A 21293-nucleotide genomic window follows, 5' to 3' on the forward strand; every position below is an offset into this window, starting at 1 on the left:
CCACGAGTCAGGCATTATTGATGATGGACAGATGGAGCCAGGTCGGAGTGAGGGAGGAATGGAATTTGGAATGTTAGATAAATGATAGATGAACGCAGACAAATAAAGCGTGAGAGGAGGGTGAAGATGGAGACAATTATGAAGGTGAAATAAGCAAAAACAGAGGTCACCAGTATACACTAGCATCTGCAGTTCCTTCCTGCACATTTTCCCCTGCTGGACCCATTGTTTCTACCAGTTTAGTTTAGTTTAGTTTATGGATACAGTATGGAAACAGGTCCTTTGGCTCACTGAGTCTGCGCCGACCAACAATCACCCCGTACACTAGTTCCATCCTACAGTCTAGGGACAAGTTACCAAAACTAATTAACCTACACATCTTTGGAATGTGGGCGGAAACTGGAACAGCCGGAGAGAACCCACATGGTCACAGAAAGAATGTGCCAACTCCGTGCCAACAGCACCCATAGTGAGGATCAAAACCAGGTCTCTGATGCTGCAAGGCAGCAACTCTACTGCTGCGCCACCCAAAACTTGCTCTTGCCCCACTGTGAACACATCTCCTCATATCTTGATTCTATCGTGTCTCTCTTTGTCAGTGCCTTCCCATCTACTTATGGCACACTTTGCATTACCTCCACCATTTGTACAACGTCTGGAATACCCAGCCCTCCAACCTCACCTTCACTATGAATGTGAGGATTTTATACACCTTCATCACACATCAGGAAGGTCTTAAAACCCTCTGCTTCGTTCTGCAACAACCAGCCACTGGTTACCCTCCACTGACACTCTCATCACCTGGCTAAAGTTGTTTTTACCTGTCACAACTTCTCTTTTGACTCCTTTCATTTCCTACAAATCAAAGGTGTAGTCATGGGCCGTTACAAGGGCCTTAACTACATCTACCTTTCCATTGGCTGTGTGGAACAGCCTATTCCAATCTTCCTCTGGTACCACTCCCCAATTCTTTCTGTTACATCGATGTCTGCTTCCTACAACAATGCAGTACACGTCAATTTTGTCATCTTTGCTACTAACTTACCACCTGCTTCTAAATTCACAGACCATTTCTGACACCTCTCTATTTTGTAGATTTCTCCATCTCAGGAAACTTACTATCCACTGATATTTACTATAAACTAAACAACCCCCACAGTTACCTAGACTATATCTCTTCCCACCCTGTCTCTTGTAATGATGTCATCCTTTTCTTAAAAACAAACTGCTTGAGAAGCTCAGTCGGTTAGGCAACATCTGTGGAGGGAAATGGATAGAAGATGTTGAATTGAGACACTCTCAGTTCCAGAATCTGCAATCACTTCTGGCTGCCATCCACTTTAACCAGTTTCTCCACCTCTGCCACATCTGCTGAGAAGATGAGGCTTTTCATTCCAAGACATCTGAAATGACTCCCTTTATCAGCAAGTGCGGTTTCCTTTCCACTGCCGTTAATCTTCCACATCTGTCCCTCCCCGACCTCTGGCACTTTCCCCTGCAATGCAGGAGGTGCAACAATTGTTCTTATACCTCCACTACCATCCAGAGATCCAAATTGTCCTTCCAGATGAGACAGAGATTCAAGGGCACATCTTCCAACCTCATATGCTGCCTTGTGCTTCCAATGAGGCCAATGACCAAGCTCAGAATAGAAAACCAATTCCCAAAGCATCTATGCTCAGTCTACAATTGTTATCGCAAGCTCCCGATTGCATGACGTTTAAACTCCCCTTCCCATTTCCAAAACAACCTGTTTGACGTTTGCCTTCTCCACTGCCAGTGTGTGGCCCAAAGCACATATTCCACCTGGGGTAGTCTACAACTAAAAATATCCACTGACTTGGCCTCCACAGCCCTCTTATTTACAGTTGTTTCAGCATGGGATCCTATTTAGACTAAAGAAGGGTATCAACCCGAAACATCACCTGTCCACAGACCGCTATCTCCTTCACTTTGTTTAACAGAGCATCATTGCATAAGTGTCAATAGAAGCAACTGCTTGTCAATTCCAATAAACTCCCGTAGTTGAAAAAGCGGCTGTGTTTTTCAGGAACAAGTATCTGATTACTGTCGGAAGGTAACATGGGAATGGTCCGTTTCTCTTTCCCCTCACCTTCACTGCCCCCCTCCCCAATACAACGTTTTTAATTCTGCCTGCCGATTTCTGAAGTTACTTTTAAGTCGTATACGTTACAGATCAAAATATTGTTATAGTCAAAGTGGCCAGCACAATACAAATGGTGTCCTCCAATTTTCATCACTTGTATTATCTCGAATTCAAGTTATACCCAGAAAATCTTGAAGCAATAGATAAATATTGACTAAGAAACCCAGAAGTCTCTTGATGACCTTGAAAAATTGCAGATAGATCATTATCAAGGAGTGCTGAGAGGCTGATTAATTTCTCATCAAAAGCATCTGTAACAATTCATCATACTCTGAGTATTGCATTATAGTACTAGGAAAACATGAACATTGCTTCTGCCACAGAGACCATCCCCTTCCTGAGGCTAAAGATACCTGGATCCATGCCCTCTCCCAACCTGAGAATCCAAGCCTGATATTTATAAAATCCGTATCAAAACTAAAATCAGTGCAATGGATTGTCATTACCTGCCCTCTATAGTTGGTGGGGACACCTCCCATATTGTAATGCACAGTGGGAAGAACTGGTATAGGCTCTTTGGTGACATCCACGCCAGCAAAAATCATGGCAGTTTCTGAAATACCAGGCAGTCGCATTGCCAGTTGCGCAGGGGGCAGATGGTGCAGTTGCAGGTAAACATGATCTTTTTCGGGGCCACATCCTCTGTTAGAATAAAAAGTAAACAACGATGATCACAAGAAAATACACCAGGGAAATGACTGGATCTTCTAGAGCCCTGCACCCAACTGTGTGCGTGTTATAGAGTCGGGTTGGGTACCAAGAAATTATATTGCCAGACTACCTAAATTACAATCAAGCAGGTTCTTTAAAAGCAAGTTCGTTCTTTGAGTTGGATAATCACTGCGGTTGCACAAAACAATGGTTAGACCTTATTTTGAGTGTTGTGTATAGTTCTGCTCGAAACAGTAAGGCTGTGGCAGCAATAGCGAGAAAGTGCAGAAGACATTCATCAAGCTGTTGTGTGGAATGGAGGGCAGTAGTTATGGGAGATTGCATAACCTGGGTGTATTCTCACTGGAACATAGGAAGCTGAGGGATGACCATAGATATTTAAACAAATCTGAGGGGCATTGATAGGAGAGATAGATTTTTTTCCACAGCAGCACAGACTGGAACAAGAAAGCTCAGATTTAAGATAAAAGGAGAGAAATTTAAAGGATATCTGTGGTCAGTTTTTTCACAGAATGGGTGGAGAATATCTGGAACAATGTGCCTAAGAAGATAGTGTAGCAGATAGTATTACGATGTTTAATGTGCATTTGGTATGTACATGGATAGGAAAAGAGAAGTACATGGACCTATTGCAGGGAAATGGGATTAGCACAGATAGGCATCACAGTGAGCACGAATGAGATGGGCCAGAAGAGCCAGTTTCTGTGCTGTATATTTCTATGATTCTAGATCAATAATTCATCTAATTGTTCATAGTCATAGAGCCATACAGCATGGAAACAGGCCCTTAGGCCAAATCTGGAGTCCAATCACTGCTTGATACTGCTGCTCAACCTTGTGACATAGAAAACATAGAAACATAGAAATTAGGTGCAGGAGTAGGCCATTCGGCCCTTCGAGCCTGCACCGCCATTCAATATGATCATGGCTGATCATCCAACTCAGTATCCCGTACCTGCCTTCTCTCCATACCCTCTGATCCCCTTGGCCACAAGGGCCACATCTAACTCCCTCTTAAATATAGCCAATGAACTGGCTCAACTACCCTCTGGCAGAGAGTTCCAGAGATTCACCACTCTCTGTGTGAAAAAAGTTCTCCTCATCTCGGTTTTAAAGGATGTCCCCCTTATCCTTAAGCTGTGACCCCTTGTCCTGGACTTCCCTAACATCGGGAACAATCTTCCTGCATCTAGCCTGTCCAACCCCTTAAGAATTTTGTAAGTTTCTATAAGATCCCCTCTCAATCTCCTAAATTCTAGAGAGTATAAACCAAGTCTATCCAGTCTTTCTTCATAAGACAGTCCTGACATCCCAGGAATCAGTCTGGTGAACCTTCTCTGCACTCCCTCTATGGCAATAATGTCCTTCCTCAGATTTGGAGACCAAAACTGCACGCAATACTCCAGGTGTGGTCTCACCAAGACCCTGTACAACTGTAGTAGAACCCCCCTGCTCCTATACTCAAATTCTCTTGCTATGAAAGCCAACATACCATTAGCTTTCTTTACTGCCTGCTGCACCTGCATGCCTACCTTCAATGACTGGTGTACCATGACACCCAGGTCTCGCTGCATCTCCCCCTTTCCCAATCGGCCACCATGACCTTGCGTTCTCTCTCAGTGAGGAATAAATCTGTCACTATATTAATGTCTACAGCCCATGAGCTGAGTGACAATCTCTCCCAGAGTTGGGGGTGATAAATTGCTGCAGTTCAACCAAAGGTCCAGGCCAGGACATTGGCCCTAAGCTGGCAGCAAGAGCCTTGACAGCTGAACCCAAAATCCAGGCTAATGCAGGGGTAATGCAGGTAGCACGTAGCAGATAGCAACATTGCTTCTGCCACAGTTTTGATCCCCTTCCAGAGGTGAAAGATACCTGAATTCATGCCCTCTCCAACCTGATGAACACGTCGTACTGGAAATGTTGCCTGACCCACTGAGTCATGGCCTTCCAGAATTTAGCGATTTTCTTCCAGATTTCCTGCATTTTCACTTAAAAATTTTTTTTTATCAAGTATTACACTTAGCATAGATAGACGATAACATAAACCTATTCAGCTCAACAAATGAGCTATCTGTGACCTTGTTCCACCCTATCCGCTCCATATACGTCCTAGATCAATTCTTCTATTTGCTCTTGAGAATACAGCTCTTTTTCAAACATTTATAATTCTCTAAGCTCAAAACATCCTGGCAATAGCTTGTGGTACAAAAATATAACTAAACTCTGCCCTCTTGAGGATAATCAAAAATCAGCATTTCAAAACCATTCATCCCAACCCTAGTCTTGCATAAACCAGGAAAATCGAGGTGGAATGAAACATTACTTTGCAACATTTAATGTACTGCTCAAGGAAAAGATGATGTTCCAGAATTCAGATTACTATCTAAATGGCGTCAAGTTGGAAAAAGGGGAAATACAACGTGATCTGGGGGTCCTTGTACATCAGTCTATGAAAGTAAGCATGCAGTTACAGCAGGCAGTGAAGAAAGCGAATGGCATGTTGGCCTTTATAACACGAGGAATCGAATATAGGAGCAATGAGGTCCTTCTGCAGTTGTACAGAGCCCTAGTGAGACCACACCTGGAGTATTGTGTGCAGTTTTGGTCCCCTAATTTGAGGAAGGACATTCTTGCTATTGAGGGAGTGCAGCGTAGATTTACAAGGTTAATTCCCGGGATGGCGGAACTGTCATATGCTGAGAGGATGATGCAGCTGGGCTTGTACACAGGAAACATGTTCCCAATGTTGGGGGAGTCCAGAACTAGGGGCCACAGTTTAAGAATAAGGAGTAAGCCAGTTAGAACGGAAACGAGGAAACACTTTTTCATCACAGAGATGGTGAGTCTGTGGAATTCTCTGCCTCAGGTGGAGGCAGGTTCTCTGGATGCTTTCAAGAGAGAACTAGATAGGGCTTTAAAAAATAGCGGAGTCAGGGGATATGGGAGAAGGCAGGAACGGGGTACTGCTTTGGGATGATCAGCCATGATCAAATTGAATGGCGGTGCTGCCTCGAAGGGCCAAATGACCTACTCCTGCACCTATTGTCTATTGTCTAACGCAAATGTGTGGGCAAACCAGGTATTTCTTTTAAGTTTAGTTTCAAGATATAGTGCAGAAACAGACCCTTTGGCCCACTGAGTCCACACCGACCAGCGGTCCCCACACATTACCACTACCCTACACACCCAAAGGACAAATTTACATTTATACCAAGCCAATTAACCTACAAACCTGTACATCTTTGGACTATGGGAGGAAACCGAAGATCTCTGAGAAAATCCACGCAGGTCACGGGGAGAACGTACAAACTCCGTACATACAGGATTGAACCTGGGTCTCTGGCATTGTAAGACAGTGGCTTTACTAACATGCCACCATGCTTCCCTTCTAAGGAAGAAGACATTCTAGATAGTTATTGCCTGATTATTGTCTAAATGTGTCTTCTTTATGAGAGATTTGTTTTCCATTGGCTCTTAGGTGTAGATTGCCCCTTACAGCAGGGTGAAGGGGATGTAGGATGAAAGATAAAGTGCAAGTCCTATTCTCACAAAAACAGAGTGCACAAGACTTAAAGTCAAATTCTTACCGTCCTTCACGAATTTCGATCGTCATGGATCGTGAAACAACATCTCTTGAAGCCAGATCTTTCGCAACAGGGGCGTAACGCTCCATAAATCTCTCTCCCTCACCGTTGATGAGAATTCCACCCTCACCACGACATCCTTCAGTAATGAGACAACCAGCACCATAGATTCCTGATTTAGGGAAGAGGAAAGGTGGAGAAAGCTAGCCAGGTGGTGAGTGCAGGGCAGGGAAAATAAACATGCCTTTCAGGTACATCCAAATCTAACACGTCTAAGGTTAACATTTATACGATCTGATAAGATCACCCCACAAATAATCCATATACAGTAGAAATATAGACACAGCTGCATTCTCTCTAACAAACTCATCTCATTTTTGCTTTTAATCATTCCCCTTGGCTCAATAGGGCCATCCTTCATGCGCCACAAGACTATGGGTTTTGCTCCGACAGAGTATTGAGTAAAGAAGTTGGGACGTCATGTTGAAGTTGTACAAGACGTTGGTGAGGCCGCATTTAGAATAATGCATTCAGTTCTGGGCACCATGTTATAGGAAAGATATCGTCAGGTGGAAACGGTACAGAGAAGGTTTATGAGGTTTATGAGGTTTAAGAAAGGTTTATGAGGGTTACCATATAACCATATAACAATTACAGCACGGAAACAGGCCATCTCGGCCCTACAAGTCCATGCCGAACAGATTTTTTTTCCCCTTAGTCCCACCTGCCTGCACTCGTACCATAACCCTCCATTCCCTTCTCATCCATATGCCTATCCAATTTATTTTTAAATGATACTAATGAACCTGCCTCCACCACTTCCACTGGGAGCTCATTCCACACCGCCACCACTCTCTGCGTAAAGAAGTTCCCCCTCATATTACCCCTAAACTTCTGTCCCTTAATTCTGAAGTCATGTCCTCTTGTTTGAATCTTCCCTATTCTCAAAGGGAAAAGCTTGTCCACATCAACTCTGTCTATCCCTCTCATCATTTTTAAAGACCTCTATCAGGTCCCCCCTTAACCTTCTGCGCTCCAGAGAATAAAGACCTAACTTATTCAACCTATCTCTGTAACTTAGTTGTTGAAACCCAGACAACATTCTAGTAAATCTCCTCTGTACTCTCTCTATTTTGTTGACATCCTTCCTATAATTGGGCGACCAAAATTGTACACCATACTCCAGGTTTTGTCTCACCAATGCCTTGTACAATTTTAACATTACATCCCAGCTTCTATACTCATAGGGTTGTTAGGACTCGAGGGCCTGAGCTATAGGAAGAGGATGATCAGGCTAGAACTCTCTTCCTTGAAGTACAGGAGGATGAGGAGTGATCTTATAGCGTGTACAAAATCATGAGAGGAATACATTGAGTAAACGCAGAATCTCTTGCCCAGAGTAGGAGGATCGAGAACCAGGGGGCATAGGTTTAAGGTGATTTCATAGGAACCCGGGGGGTAACTTTTTGTTTAAAAACACAAATGGTGGTGGATTTATGGAACAAGCTGCTGGAGAAGGTTGTTAAGACAGGAACTATCACAATGTTTAAGAAACATTTAGTCAGGTACATGGATAGGATAGATTTAGTGGAATATGGGCCAAATGCAGGCATATGGAACTAGTGTAGAGGGATATCTTGGTCAGTGCGGGCAAGTTAGGCCACACAGTATGACTCTAATTCTCAATTATTTGGTCTTTGGAATATTTATCTATGCCCATGTTAAATATAATGAATAATCGGATCCCATCCTCCTTGGTGGAAGAGGAATTCAATGACTCACTACTGTCAGAGGAAATCACTACATAACTGAGTCTTAAATCGCCAAACTCTTACATTGTACCTATGTCCCCATGTTCGTGACATCCCAACATCCATCCTGTCAACCTCCCTTGGGATCATAAAACGGTTGAATAAGGTCAACCCTCATTCGTCTAAACTTCTAATACAGACTTTAACTGCCTGGCGGCTCTTGACAGGACAACCTATTCACCATGTTATAGAAATTGTGGGGCACCTGGCAAAAGGAGCCATGGGAAAGATACAGGAAGACCGCAGGTGGCTAGTGTTGTGCTTCCAGTCATAGACCTATATAGTAGATAAACAGGCCCTTTGGCCCAATCTGCCTACACTGACCAAATTGACATTCTGGGGTAGTCCCATTGGCCAGCCTTTGGCCCATATCCCTCTAAATCCATCATATTCATATATATGCCAAAATCTCTTTTAAAAGTTGTAATTGTAACCTTGTAATCTACTAAAGAAAGGCTGCAAGTGTAAGCCTGGGAAGAACTACTTACTGCTGAGCCTAACATTAGTGGTGGGTACATTTCTACATGCATTTGGAAATGCGAGCACCGATTAAAAGGATAGAGAGCCAGCAAGGCTTTGTGAGTAGGAAATCATGTCTCACCAATTTCATTGAGCTTGCTGAAGAGGTGATCAAGAGGATAGATGAGGGCAGTGGGGTAGACGTTGTCTACATGGACTTAAGCAAGGCCTTTGACAAGGTACTACGCAGTCGGCTTATCTAGAAGGTTAGATCACTTTGGATGTAGGGCGAGCTAGCCAATTGGCTAGAAGTTAAGAAAGAAGATGGTGGTAGAAGGTTGTTTCTCAGACGAGAGGCCAGATGGTGCACCATAAGGGGCGGCGCACAGTCCACTGTTGTTCATTATTTATATAAACAATTTGGATGTGATAGTGGGTGGCATAGTTATTCAGTTTGCAGATGATACTAAAATCGGTGGTATAGTGGATTGTGAAGAAGGTTATGTACGATTACAATGGGATCTTGATCAACTGGGCCACTGGGCTGAAGAATGGCAAGTCAGGTAGTTGCAAGATATTGCATTTTGGTCAGACAAACAAGGGGAAGACTTGCTCAGTAAATGTTCGGGCCCTGTGGAGTGTTGTATAACAGGGAGTTTTAGGGATTGAGGTACAGTTTCATGAAGATGGCGACACAGGTGGAAAGAGTGGTTAAGGCAACATCTGGCACACTTGGCATAATCGGTCAGGGTATTTAATACAGGAGGTAGGATTTCATCTTGCAGCTACAGTCACGAGGCCGCACATTTAGAGTACTGCTGATAACCCAACTATAGGAACGATGTCATTAAACTGGGAAGTATTCAAAAAAGATTTACAAGGATGTTATCAGATCTGGAGGGTTTGAGTTACAAGGAGAGGCTGAGTCTTTTTTCCCTGAAGCATAAGATGATCACAGCCCTTAGAGGTATATAAATTTATGAGTAGCAGAGCTAAGGCGAATTGCCGCAGTTTTCTCCCCAGGATCGGAGAGTCAAAACTACAGCACATGGGTTTAAGGTGAGATGGGAAAGTTTTCAAAGGAACCCGAGGGGCAACTTTGTCACATGGAGGATTTTGCATACATGAAACAAGCTGCCAAGGAAGTAGTTGAGTTGGGTAAAATTATGACATTTGAAGGACACATACAGCTACTTTGACAGGAAAGGATTGGAGAGATTTTGGGTCAGAAACAAGCAAATGAGACTAGTTTGGTTCGGCAACTTAGTCGGCCTGGACGATGTTGGCCAAAGGGTCTATTTCCCTGCTCAATAGCTCTATAACTAAATATCTTTTGCACAGTCGCCATTGCTGTTATATTTTTTCAGCTGTGCACTGCATTTGATATGCAACGTCACTAACGGCCTGTGCAACTGTAACATTGCCTTCACATTCTTAAATACTCTACCTTTTGCACTAATGCCAAAAATGAGGTTTGCCTTCGTAACTATTTGTTAGATCTGCCTGCTAGCGCACAGTGATTCATAAACTAGGACAAGTGGAGCCCTCTAAACTTCACTCAGGTGCAATGTCCTTCCATTTAGATAATAACTTGCCATTGGAACACTCCTCCTGATATGCATGTTCAGTCTTCCTCACATTAAACTCCATTTTCCAGGTTTATTCCCCAATCATTCAATTTATCTTTATCAAGGAGCATTAAAAGCAGTTGATAACCATGTCTTTATCTGTCCATGTCCAAAACTCGGGATTTCCCCCCCCCCCCCCTTCCCCCCCCCCCTTTAGATTTCCCTTTCTTCCATCATCTTTAAAACCTAGTTCCTTGGCCAAGCTTTTGCTTGATGATCAGAGTATGTCATTTACTTTATGTTATGTTTATGGAAGACGCTTCAGCAATTTTACAGCATCAAAAGTTATTACTATTTAAAAAGGTCCACCTTAAAACATTCATAAGTATTAGTGAAAGCAAAAACCTCTCAGCCTTTAAATGACCTTTTAAGTTGTGATAAATATAACTCTCCTGAAATAGAAAGTGGCTTGTTTAAACTCTTTCCCCAACTCATAAAGAATTCGGCACAATTGGGTTTAGAAAACATTCCTAGTTACGTACTTTCTAACTTCCATGACAAAATCTTTTTAAAAGGATAGACAGATATCATGACATTAATATATGAAGCACATGTGACAGCAATGCACATACCTGTGGGATGAAACTGGACAAACTCCAAGTCCTGGTTTGATAATCCAGCCCGTGTGACCATGGCGCATCCATCTCCGGTGCTTGTATGTGCTGATGTGCAGCTAAAATAAGTTCTTCCATACCCACTGCAAGGCAAAATATTTTTTCAACTCCATAACTTCTACATAAAAAGGTACTCAGTCATATTACCTACAATTTTTACTTTGTTACACAACTCAAATTAAAGTCCATACATTGTCTTTGTAAATTATAAGCCTTTGCAAGCCCTGCAACTGTTATAAGCCCTGCAATGTTTCAGTGGAATTTGTGAAGTGGAGGGACGATGTCATAGAAACATCGAACCATAGAAAATAGGTGCAGGAGTAGGCCATTCGGCCCATTCACTATGATCATGGCTGATCATCCAACTCAGTATCCTGTACCTGCCTTCTCTCCATACCCCCGATCCCTTTAGCCACTAGGGCCACATCTAACTCCCTCTTAAATATAGCCTATGAACTGGCCTCAACTACCTTCTTTTTCTTTTCTTTTTTTTTCTTTTTATTTTATTAGAAGTAAGTACAGTCATATGGCACCAAAGTGCCTAATATATATTTTCATAATACATTTTATGGACTTCTTTTTTTTTTTTTGTTACATTGCAAAAAGATTAGAATAAGAAAAAGAAGTTAGATAGTAAAAAATATAAAGATGTGAAATATATAGTGTGTGAAGAAAGAAAACGAGTAACTGAAGAAAGTTGAGAGAAAATAGAGAAAATAAAATAAAAAATAAAAAAAAGAGAAGGAGATCATTATTTATAATCTTGACCAACCATCATCCAGTCCTGAAACAGTTCTTTTACAATTGTGTTGCACCATATGATTCCAAGAAAACGACGAATGGAGACCAACTCGTTATGAATTGGTCTGATTTATCCATTAGGAGGAATCGCATTTCCTCAAGATGAGCTGTGTCCAACATACTTGCAATCCACCTTTTAAGCGTTGGTATTGATGTACCATTCCAAAATTTAAGTATTAATTTTTTTGCTATTATTAAACCATAGTTAAGGAATAGATTTTGAGATGTGTTCAATTTATTCCCATCTTCCATTACACCAAATATAATCATTTCAGTATTAGGTTCCATTCTTGTCTTGAATAATTTTGTAAATATTTCAAAAATATCATTCGAAAATCTATAAAGTTTTGTGCAGGAAACTAAGGAATGTGTTATAGTTGCCTTTTGGGCTAGACATTTATCACAAGTGGCAGAGAATTCCACAGATTCACCACTCTCTGCGTAAATTTTTTTTTTCTCATCTCGGTCCTAAAAGATTTCCCCCTTATCCTTAAACTGTGACCCCTTGTTCTGGACTTCCCCAACATCTGGAATAATCTTCCTGCATCTAGCCTGTCCAACTCCTTAAGAATTTTGTAAGTTTCTATAAGACCCCCCGTCAATCTTCTAAATTCTAGCGAGTACAAGCCGAGTCTATCCAGTCTTTTTTCATATGAAAGTCCTGCCATCCCAGGAATCAGTCTGGTGAATCTTCTCTGTACTCCCTCTATGGCAAGAATGTCTTTCTTCAGATTAGGAGACCAAAACTGTACGCAATACTCCAGTTGTGGTCTCATCTGAGGCACTGCTTCATTGCTTCAACCCTCTTCCTCTCTCACTGCCAACTCTACCGGTTGTAAATGTTTAGACCGATAAATGGGAGAGGATATGCAAACAAACTTCAGGCAGTACCTCATCGTATTTCCCCATGTTCAGGAACAAGTACTGCAGTCAAGCACAATCAGGAGCAAAGGTGACTTCAGCACAATTTGAGGGTGACCAGGAGCAATGGTGAGCTGGATTGTAAGCAGGATTAAGCATGTCGTGGGTGTGGGACTTGAGAAAGGGCATGGGTGAGGGGAGAAGGGCAAAGGTAAGAAGGAACTTCTTAATTCAGCAGAATATAAATTCTACCATCCCTCACAGGATCACACGCATATTAAAAATATAAGGAGTATATTGATACAAATCAAGGCTGGTACAACTAAAATACAGCAGATATTATCTTATAGGCTAGTTAACATAGCAGCTGGAGACAATGGGCAGCCCTGGCTTCACGATATTTCGAGATGATGGAGACCACAAAGTAGAAGCAAGTACAATTGCGCTCAAGGCATCAATTTTATACACCGGCACACTGTCCGAGCAAGGGATCACCAAACGCCCTGACGGCTTCCAGACAACAGGAGCCTCAGTGGCTTAAATGCCTGATCAGTCCACAAGTTCATCATAATTAGCACCAATATAAGGATACTTGGTGTTCTCCGTGAGAAAACAAAGATTGGTTTGATGAGATTGACTGGAAAATCCAGGAAATACCCAACCACATATTAAGGTGACCATGGACTAAACGCACCAATGTGATTCCAGGGGAAATGAAGAGATACCTGAAGGTCTTTAACAAAATTAGCACATTGTCGTGCACAGGAGATTTAGAACTTAGCCAATAACCACAATGCAAGTGAATGAATTCGTCAGCGCTATCAAATCAATATAATGTCCAATGTTTAAGGGCAAACCCATAGATAACTAAGAATGGAGGAATGTTTCTCAAAGATTACAAGGCAGTTAGCAACCAATGCAAGGAATACTTCAAAGATCTCAGCAATCAGAACTCTGTCTTTGATGTGGGCATCCTTCACTCCATTTCAGAGTGAAATATCAGCAAAACAGTTCAACATTAACCTAGTTTGGTTGAACCCTGTTCTCTGGCACACTAAGGCAGCAACTCTACCCCAGCACCACTCTGCCCCCAAGTAACGACAATATCCTTGCAGAGAGGTTTACTGGTGGTACCCAGGGTGGTTTAAACTAGTGTAGCAGGGATAGGTTGGCAGGTAGATTACGAAGGTAGGTATCAAGTCAAGCAGGTCTAACAACAAAAACAGGCCGTGAACTTCTGCTAGCAATACACACACACACAGCATGAAAACAGGGACGTTGGCCCAACTTGCCTACACCGGCCAAGATGCCCCATTCACCTGCCCACTTTTGGCACATTCCTCTAAACTTTTTCTATCCATGCGCCTGTCCAAATGTCTTTTAAATCTGCTTACACACCTCCTCTGGCAACTTGTTCATATACCCACCACCCTCTATATGAAAGAACTGCCCCTCGGGTTCCTATTAAATCGTTCCCCTCTCACCTTAAACCTATGACCTCTGGTTCGTGTTTCTCCTACTCTGGGTAAAAGACAGTGCATCTACCCTATCTAGTCCCCTCATGATCTTATATGCCTCTATAGGGTCACCCCTCATCCTGCTCCTAGCCTGAAAAATCCTCAACAAGTAAATGTTTTTATAAAACATCTCTCATCTCCGCATATGTACCAAAGCGACTCATAGTCAAGTGATACCATAATAATGAAAATATATGACGTTTGGTGAACACAAAGGTATAATATGTTTTGGTACTGCGAATCAAGAAAACAAAAATTGGTCACAATCCTGGAAGATTGTCTTTAACTAATAATGTGGGGTGTTTCACATTTATTTAGTTATTTTTTTCTCTAAGATTCCAGCATAGGATTCTTATCAATACATTTACAAAGAAAAACTATACAAATAATTTATTTCATACAGAAAAAAACAAATGAGTTCTTACCCTGTAGCAAGGACAGTGTTATTGGCTCTAAATCGGTGAATAGATCCATCTTCCATGCACAGTGCAATAACACCTTTACACTCCCCATTCTCCATCAGAAGATCCAAAGCAAAGTACTCAACAAAGTAGCTGGTGTCATAATGTAAAGACTGTGGAGGAACATGACCACAACATTTATTATCTAGGGGCAAACAATATTATGCAAGAATGCTCACTGTGCAAGGTAAATGGGAGAGGACCAACTGTCATGAAGAACAGGAATCTTCCCCCGCAGTAGGGGAACATTTACGAGCATAATCTACAACAAAATGAAATTATTCCAATTGTCTGCATTATTAATCTGGCCCATTTCTCTTTCATTGTTTGTTTTAAACCACAGTTTATTATAAAAATTAAATTGTGGCACATAATGTCACATGCGAGAAGCAAATGCCTTGTTCCGAATACTGATTTAAACACAAAGCTCTGCTACGGTCCTCACTCGCAATAAGTCCCATAAATCCATTCTCACTAGGCTCCCTGATTTGCCAACCTAGTAATTTTAAACTTCTTACACTTGTTTTGCAATCTTGATATGCGTTCATCCACTCCAAACCCCCAGAGTCTCCGTGCTGCTTCAAGGCTGGTATTTTGGGCATCCCTTGTTTTACTCATCATCATGGGCAAGTATGTCTTCAGCTGCAAGACTAATAGGTTGGGATTCCCTTACTACATCACTATACCTCTGTACCTTTCCTCCTTTAAAGATGCTCCTTTAATTCCTTTTGGTCATAATTCCCAATTACATCATGCACCTCTGTGACAAAATTTGCTGAATATCTTTCCTGTGAAAGTGCAGTGAGACTTTTAAAACCACAATAATCTTCCATATTACTAAAAGTCTGTTCTTGACCGGTTTTGGCGATCTGTGCTGCGATTTCCGAGAGAACGCCGCCACCTATGGCCGTCATTTTTAGCCACCTCGCTCAAAGCCCCCCTCCGCCGCATGTGTGCCGACGATTTTTCCAGTCGATGAAAAATGACAGAGATATTAATGATTTTACAGAATTCCCCATTCTCTCTGCTGCCCCCGCTGGCGGCAGGGGGAGGGACTATAAAACCAGGAAGTGGTGTGCCTCATTCAGTCTCTTCAAGAAGGAGGAAGGCAGAGGGTCACGTTTCTCTCCGAGCTGTGAGTAACACTGAACACATGCCCACACTACTGTAAGTAAGTACCCTTAATGTGATTTTAAAATGAAAATATGGTTAAAGTAAAAAAGCACTGCCTGCAAATGGTTGTTTGGGTTGAAATAAAAATAGGCACTCTCTCTCTCCCTCCTCTCCCCCCCACCCCCCCCTCCCCTCCCTCCCCTCCCCCCCCCTCCCTCCTCTCCCCAAGGACCTCCTCCCCCACTTCCCTCCCCCCCCTCTCCTCCTCCCTTATCTTTATTTTATTTACTCCCCCCCCTCTTCCCCCCCTCCTCTCCCCCCTCTCCTCTCCTCTCTCCCCCCTCTCCTCTCCACTCACCCCTCTCCCCTCTTTTTCTCCCCCTGCTCCTCCCCTCCATCCCCTCCCAACACCGTCCCTCCCCTAAACCCCCCTTCCCTCCACACACCCCCTACCCCTTCCCTCCATCCCCCCCTCCCTGCTCCCCTCACACCCCTCCCCCCTCTCAGCAGACCCTTCTCTCTCTGCCCTAACTCTCTACCCCCGCCGCCCCTCTCTAGATGTGACTGCAAGTTGGGGCCTATGCGTCAGTAGATAGGGTGGTTATGGGGTAAAAGGAGCAAATTAATATATTAATATAATATCAAGAGGGGTAATTAGCGTGAGTGTGGGGTGGGGGGGGGGGGAAGATAGTTAGTGTGTGTGAGACGCTGCATGCCGCCTCCCCCCCCCACAACCGCACGTTGGGGGAACAGAACTGCACTTGGTCTAGTAGCTTTATAAAAATGACAATTTGGAGGAGGCAATAAAATATTAATTATTCTGCAGACTAAATTAATCCCAATTAATGAAGGAGGACGTAGACAATATTCTACATTTAAGATATTCCTTCATATTAACTGGCTTCTTAAATACTCCCAGCATTTTGTTTTCATGTTTCTTACTCTGCCATATAATGTGTGCAGCAAAGAGTGTCCAGTTCGGTCTGCAACACAACAGCAGCGATGTGCCTGTCCTCCTTTTCCATACTGTAGGCTCTGCCCACCAAACGCACGCTGGTAAATCTTGCCTTCGTCCGTCCTGCTAAAAGGCATCCCATAGTTTTCAAGCTGGTGTGAAGACAATGGAAAACACACGTTACAATCTTTATCTAACCAAAGAGAATAAAAAGTCCCATGGACCCAACGGTTTGGAGTTCTAACAGAAGTAGCTGCAGAAATAGTCAATGCATTTTTGTGGTCTTCAAAAATGACTCGTCTTCAGGAGACGGTCCAGTGGATTGGAAAACTGCAAAAGTGTCAACACTATTCAAAAAGGATGGGGGGAAAGCAGGAAACTACAAACCAGTTAGCTAGTCTTTAGTTGTTGGAAAATTGACAATTTTTTTTTTTAATTGGTGGTGAAGGACACATGGATAGGACAGGTTTGGAGAGATATGGGTCAAACGCGGGCAGGTGGGACTAGTGTAGCTGGGACAGGTTGGCCGGTATGGGCAAGTTGAGCCGAAGGGCCTGTTTCCACAATGTATCGATCTATCACTTTATGACTCTATGATACCAAAGAAACTGATAAAATAATTCACTGTGACAAAATTGTCTTATGAAAAAGAAGTAGTGCTCGGCACATTTGGTTGATTCTTTGCGATTGGAAACAAATAGATGAATGTAATATATTTGGATTTTCAAAAGGTAATTCACTAAGATGTAACACATATGCTCATTGTAAAAACAAGCTCATGGTATTAATGGCAAAAGATTAATGGGCATGTCCCACTTAGGCTATTTTTTAGACGACTAAAGGCGACTAGACTGTCGCCACATGGCCGCGTGGGTGTCGCCTGTATGGTCGTGAATAGTCTCCTCAGTCGCCCAAAGAGTCGTAGTGTCTTTCTGGTCGCTGCTGGATTTTCAACATGTTCAGAAATTTTCGAAAACAGTGGGCTTGACACCAGCGAGCGTAGATTGACTTCTCTTGACGTAGGTGCTGTCATAGGTTGTCGCCAGAATTACGTAGGTTGTCACCAGGTGATGCAGGTTGTCACCGGTGCTAACTTCAGTGAATTCCATTGGCGACTACCTATGTCAACCTACGTCAACCGGCAGCAGGTACCGGCCACTGAATTGTTTTCAGCTGTTTTCAGTTGTTGCCGACAGGGTCATAGCTTGTAGCTTGTCGCGCGCGGGTGGACCTAGGTTGACTTAGGTGTGGACGTCCTAATGGGTCGCCGGTTGTCGGTAGCTTGCTGCAGCTTGACGTAGACTTGGTGGTAGGTTGTTGTAGCTTGTAGACATTGTCTTAGGGGTTGTCCAGTCGCTGTTTTTTTCGTGACTTGCTACGACTATGACAGTCGCCGGCAGTCGCCTAATGAATCGCCTAAGTGGGACAGGCCCTTAACACAAATAAAGGATTGGTTAAGTGACAGAGAACAAGGGATTAAAATGTAATTTTAAGGTTGGTAAATAGAAACTACTGGCTACAGAGTTTCAACTGATTACAGCCCCACGTATGACTTAATGACGTAAACAAAGGGATCAAGTGCATTGTATCAACGTTTGTTTAGGATACAAAAATAGATGGGAAAGCGAATTCTGAGAAGGTACACATTCTGAGAAGGACAGGTTTTATAAAGTGATACAGATGGGTTAAAATGTGGCAAAATATTGACAGGGAGTATAATGTGGTTAAATGTGAGGCTATTGATTTTGATGGCAAAGATACAAAAGCAGAATGTTGCTTAAATGGAGTGCCTGTGTTCCGCAGTCGTACAAGAAAGCAAGTTGTCATACTGGTTCTACAAGGAATAAGAAAGACAAATGGATGGATAGCCTTTATTGCAAGAGAATAAAAGAAGGGAAGTTTTGCATCATCGGAACAGAACTTTGGTGAGACAAGTCGAGGATGGATTTAATTTTAATTTAATTAATGATATAAATGCCTTGTTGACAATGCAGAGAAGACACGCCAGATTGATTAGCAGGATTATCTAATGAGGAAATATAAAGTAAATTGGGATCATTGGTGTTTAGAAGAATAAAACCCAATCTATTGAGAGGAAGCTTGTCAGCTGAATGCAGCAAAGGCATTTTCCCTCGTGGGTCAATCTGGAACCAGAGAACAGAATCTTGCGATAAGCAGATCATAGTACTAAGAACGATATAGACTATAGAGATACAGCACAGAAACAGGTACATCGGTCCACCAAGACTCCGCCGACCATGATCACCCTCATACACTAGCACTATCCTACACATTAGGGACACTTTACAATTATTATCAAAGCCAATTAACCTACAAACCTGTATGTCTTTGGAGTGTGGGAGGAAACCAGAGAAAACCCACACGATTACAGGGAGAACTACAAACTCCCTACAGGCAGCATCCATAGTCAGGATCGAACTCGGGTCTCTGGAATGGTAAGGCAGCAATTGTACTGCTGCGCCACTGTGCTGCCCGTAAGATAATTTATTCTCGTACGAAACTGCAAATCTTTAGTATTCTTTACTCGAGTGCTGTGATGCCAAATTATTAGTTATATTCATAGCAGAGATATATAGACTTCAGGCCCTTCCTATTGGATAAATTCAGGATTAAGTATGAAAGTGGAGTCAAAGTCAGCCATGATCTTAACAAGTAGTAGAGGAGGCTCAAAGTTTAATCCTGGAATTTTATATATTTCTATATACATAGAAATACATGATATATGAATATATCAAATTACAGGATTAGACAAGCCTCCTCTGCTATTTAATATGAATATAGACAATAATATAACACCTCCTCTGCTATTTAATATGAATACAAGCTAGACAATAATATAACAGAGGATAGCACAAGTTACTTCAGATATATAAAGATGCAAGTGTGGACATTGAACTGCTGGAGAAAGGATAATGGGGAATAAAGAGTACTACAGTTCAAAGCAATACAGTGGTACCTAATTTTAGGTGCCAACTATGTCATAACGTAATACATTCTATGTACAACCTCTAGTTTTATGTTTTTGAAAAGGAATTTTTTTTTAAATAGAGAGAAGAAAAAGAGGAAAAATAGATAGTCGAAAATAGAAAAAGGTGAAGTGTGTATATAAGAAAAGAAAAAATAGAAAGTAGAAATAGGAGAAAAGGTCCCTTAAAAAATAAATTTTCAAATCTTTGTTCGGAGATGTAAATCAATCCACGACCTGACCTGAAATCGGTAATCTTTACGGTACTGCTGCATCACATGATTCCAAAAAGTCGATGAAAGGGGACCAACTCCTTAAGAATTGGTCATATTTATCTATTAGGCGGAGTCTCATTTCTTCAAGGCGTGCTATGTCCATCATATTCCTAATCCACATTTTAATAGTTGGTATTTAATTTAAGTATCAATTTCTTTCCAATTATTAACCCATAATTAAAGAATACCTTTTGGTCTTTATTTAAATTGATATCTTCTACTGTTATTCCAAATATAATCCATTCCATATTAGGTTCTATTCTTGACTTGAAGAGCTTTGTAAATATATCAAATATATCGCTCCAAAATTTATTCAACTTTGTACATCCTACAAATGAATGTGTTATATTGGCGTTTTGAAACAAACATTTATCGCATCTGTGAGAGACGTTTGGGTAGAATTTATTCAACCTCGTTTTTGAATAATATAGTATATGTAATAATTTAAATTGAATTAAATTATGTCTTACATTAATTGAGCAATTATGTGTGTTCATCAGATACTTTTCCCATCTATCTTTCGGGATCTTTATCATTAGTTCATGTTCCCAATCTTCTCTTAGTGCCTCTGTTGAGGGTAATTCTCTATTTAATATGCTATTATAAAAATATGATATTAGATTTTGTAAATCAGCCTTAATATTCATTGCTTCAAATGGGTCTAAAAATATAGGTTGAAATCTATGTATATATTTCTTCATAAAGTCACATATCTGTATATATTTAAAATATTGATTATCATTGTTTAAATTTTGATTTTAATTGTTGAAATTATAACAATTTGCCCAATTCATACATATCTACTTTCCTAATCCCCAGTCTATCCCATTGTTTGTATGTTTTGTCGATAAGAGATGGTTTGAATGCAGGATTGTTCAATATTGGGGTTAGTACTGATAGATTATTTAATTTCAAGGATAATTTTATTAGTTTCCAAATTCTTATTGTATTGTGAATAATTGGGTTCTTCTTATATATTATACTATTCAATTTTATCGGTGAGAACAAGATCGTTCCTATATCGTACGGGAAACACTCCTCTTTCTCCATTCTTATCCACTCCGACTGGTGAGTGGAACTATCCAACCAGTACATCTATCCAGCCCAACTCATCACCCACACCAAATCCTGGCATCACATCACTCCAGTCCTCAAACAACTTCACTGGCTTCCCATCTCCCACCGGATCAACTACAAAATCCTGATCCTCACCTACAAAGCCCCACACCAGCCCCCCCCCCCCCCCCCCCCCCCCCCCACCCCCCCCCCCCCCCCCCCCCCCCCCCTCACTGACCTCCTCTCCCCCCCCCCTACCAACCCTCACGGTCCTTCAGATCCACATCAGCCGGTCTCCTCTCCATCCACAAGTCCAACCTCCGCAGTTTT

The 21293-nt window shown here is 41.9% G+C and overlaps 1 protein-coding gene across 3 annotated transcripts in view; it reads right to left on the bottom strand.

The window, feature by feature from the left end:
• sdha (succinate dehydrogenase complex, subunit A, flavoprotein (Fp)) overlaps positions 1-21293 on the bottom strand; it is a 50596-nt gene that overhangs the window by 18269 nt on the left and 11034 nt on the right. For all 3 annotated transcript variants that reach the window (XM_055634633.1, XM_055634631.1, XM_055634632.1), the window contains exons 5-9: positions 16634-16798; positions 14543-14691; positions 10897-11021; positions 6430-6598; positions 2614-2809 (exon numbers count right to left, since the gene is read on the bottom strand). In XM_055634633.1, the coding sequence (XP_055490608.1) occupies positions 2614-2809; positions 6430-6598; positions 10897-11021; positions 14543-14691; positions 16634-16798 (804 nt within the window). The remainder of the gene's footprint in view (positions 1-2613; positions 2810-6429; positions 6599-10896; positions 11022-14542; positions 14692-16633; positions 16799-21293) is intronic.

This window comes from Leucoraja erinacea, chromosome 4 (genome assembly GCF_028641065.1).
Source record: "Leucoraja erinacea ecotype New England chromosome 4, Leri_hhj_1, whole genome shotgun sequence".
NCBI lineage: Eukaryota > Metazoa > Chordata > Chondrichthyes > Rajiformes > Rajidae > Leucoraja > Leucoraja erinaceus.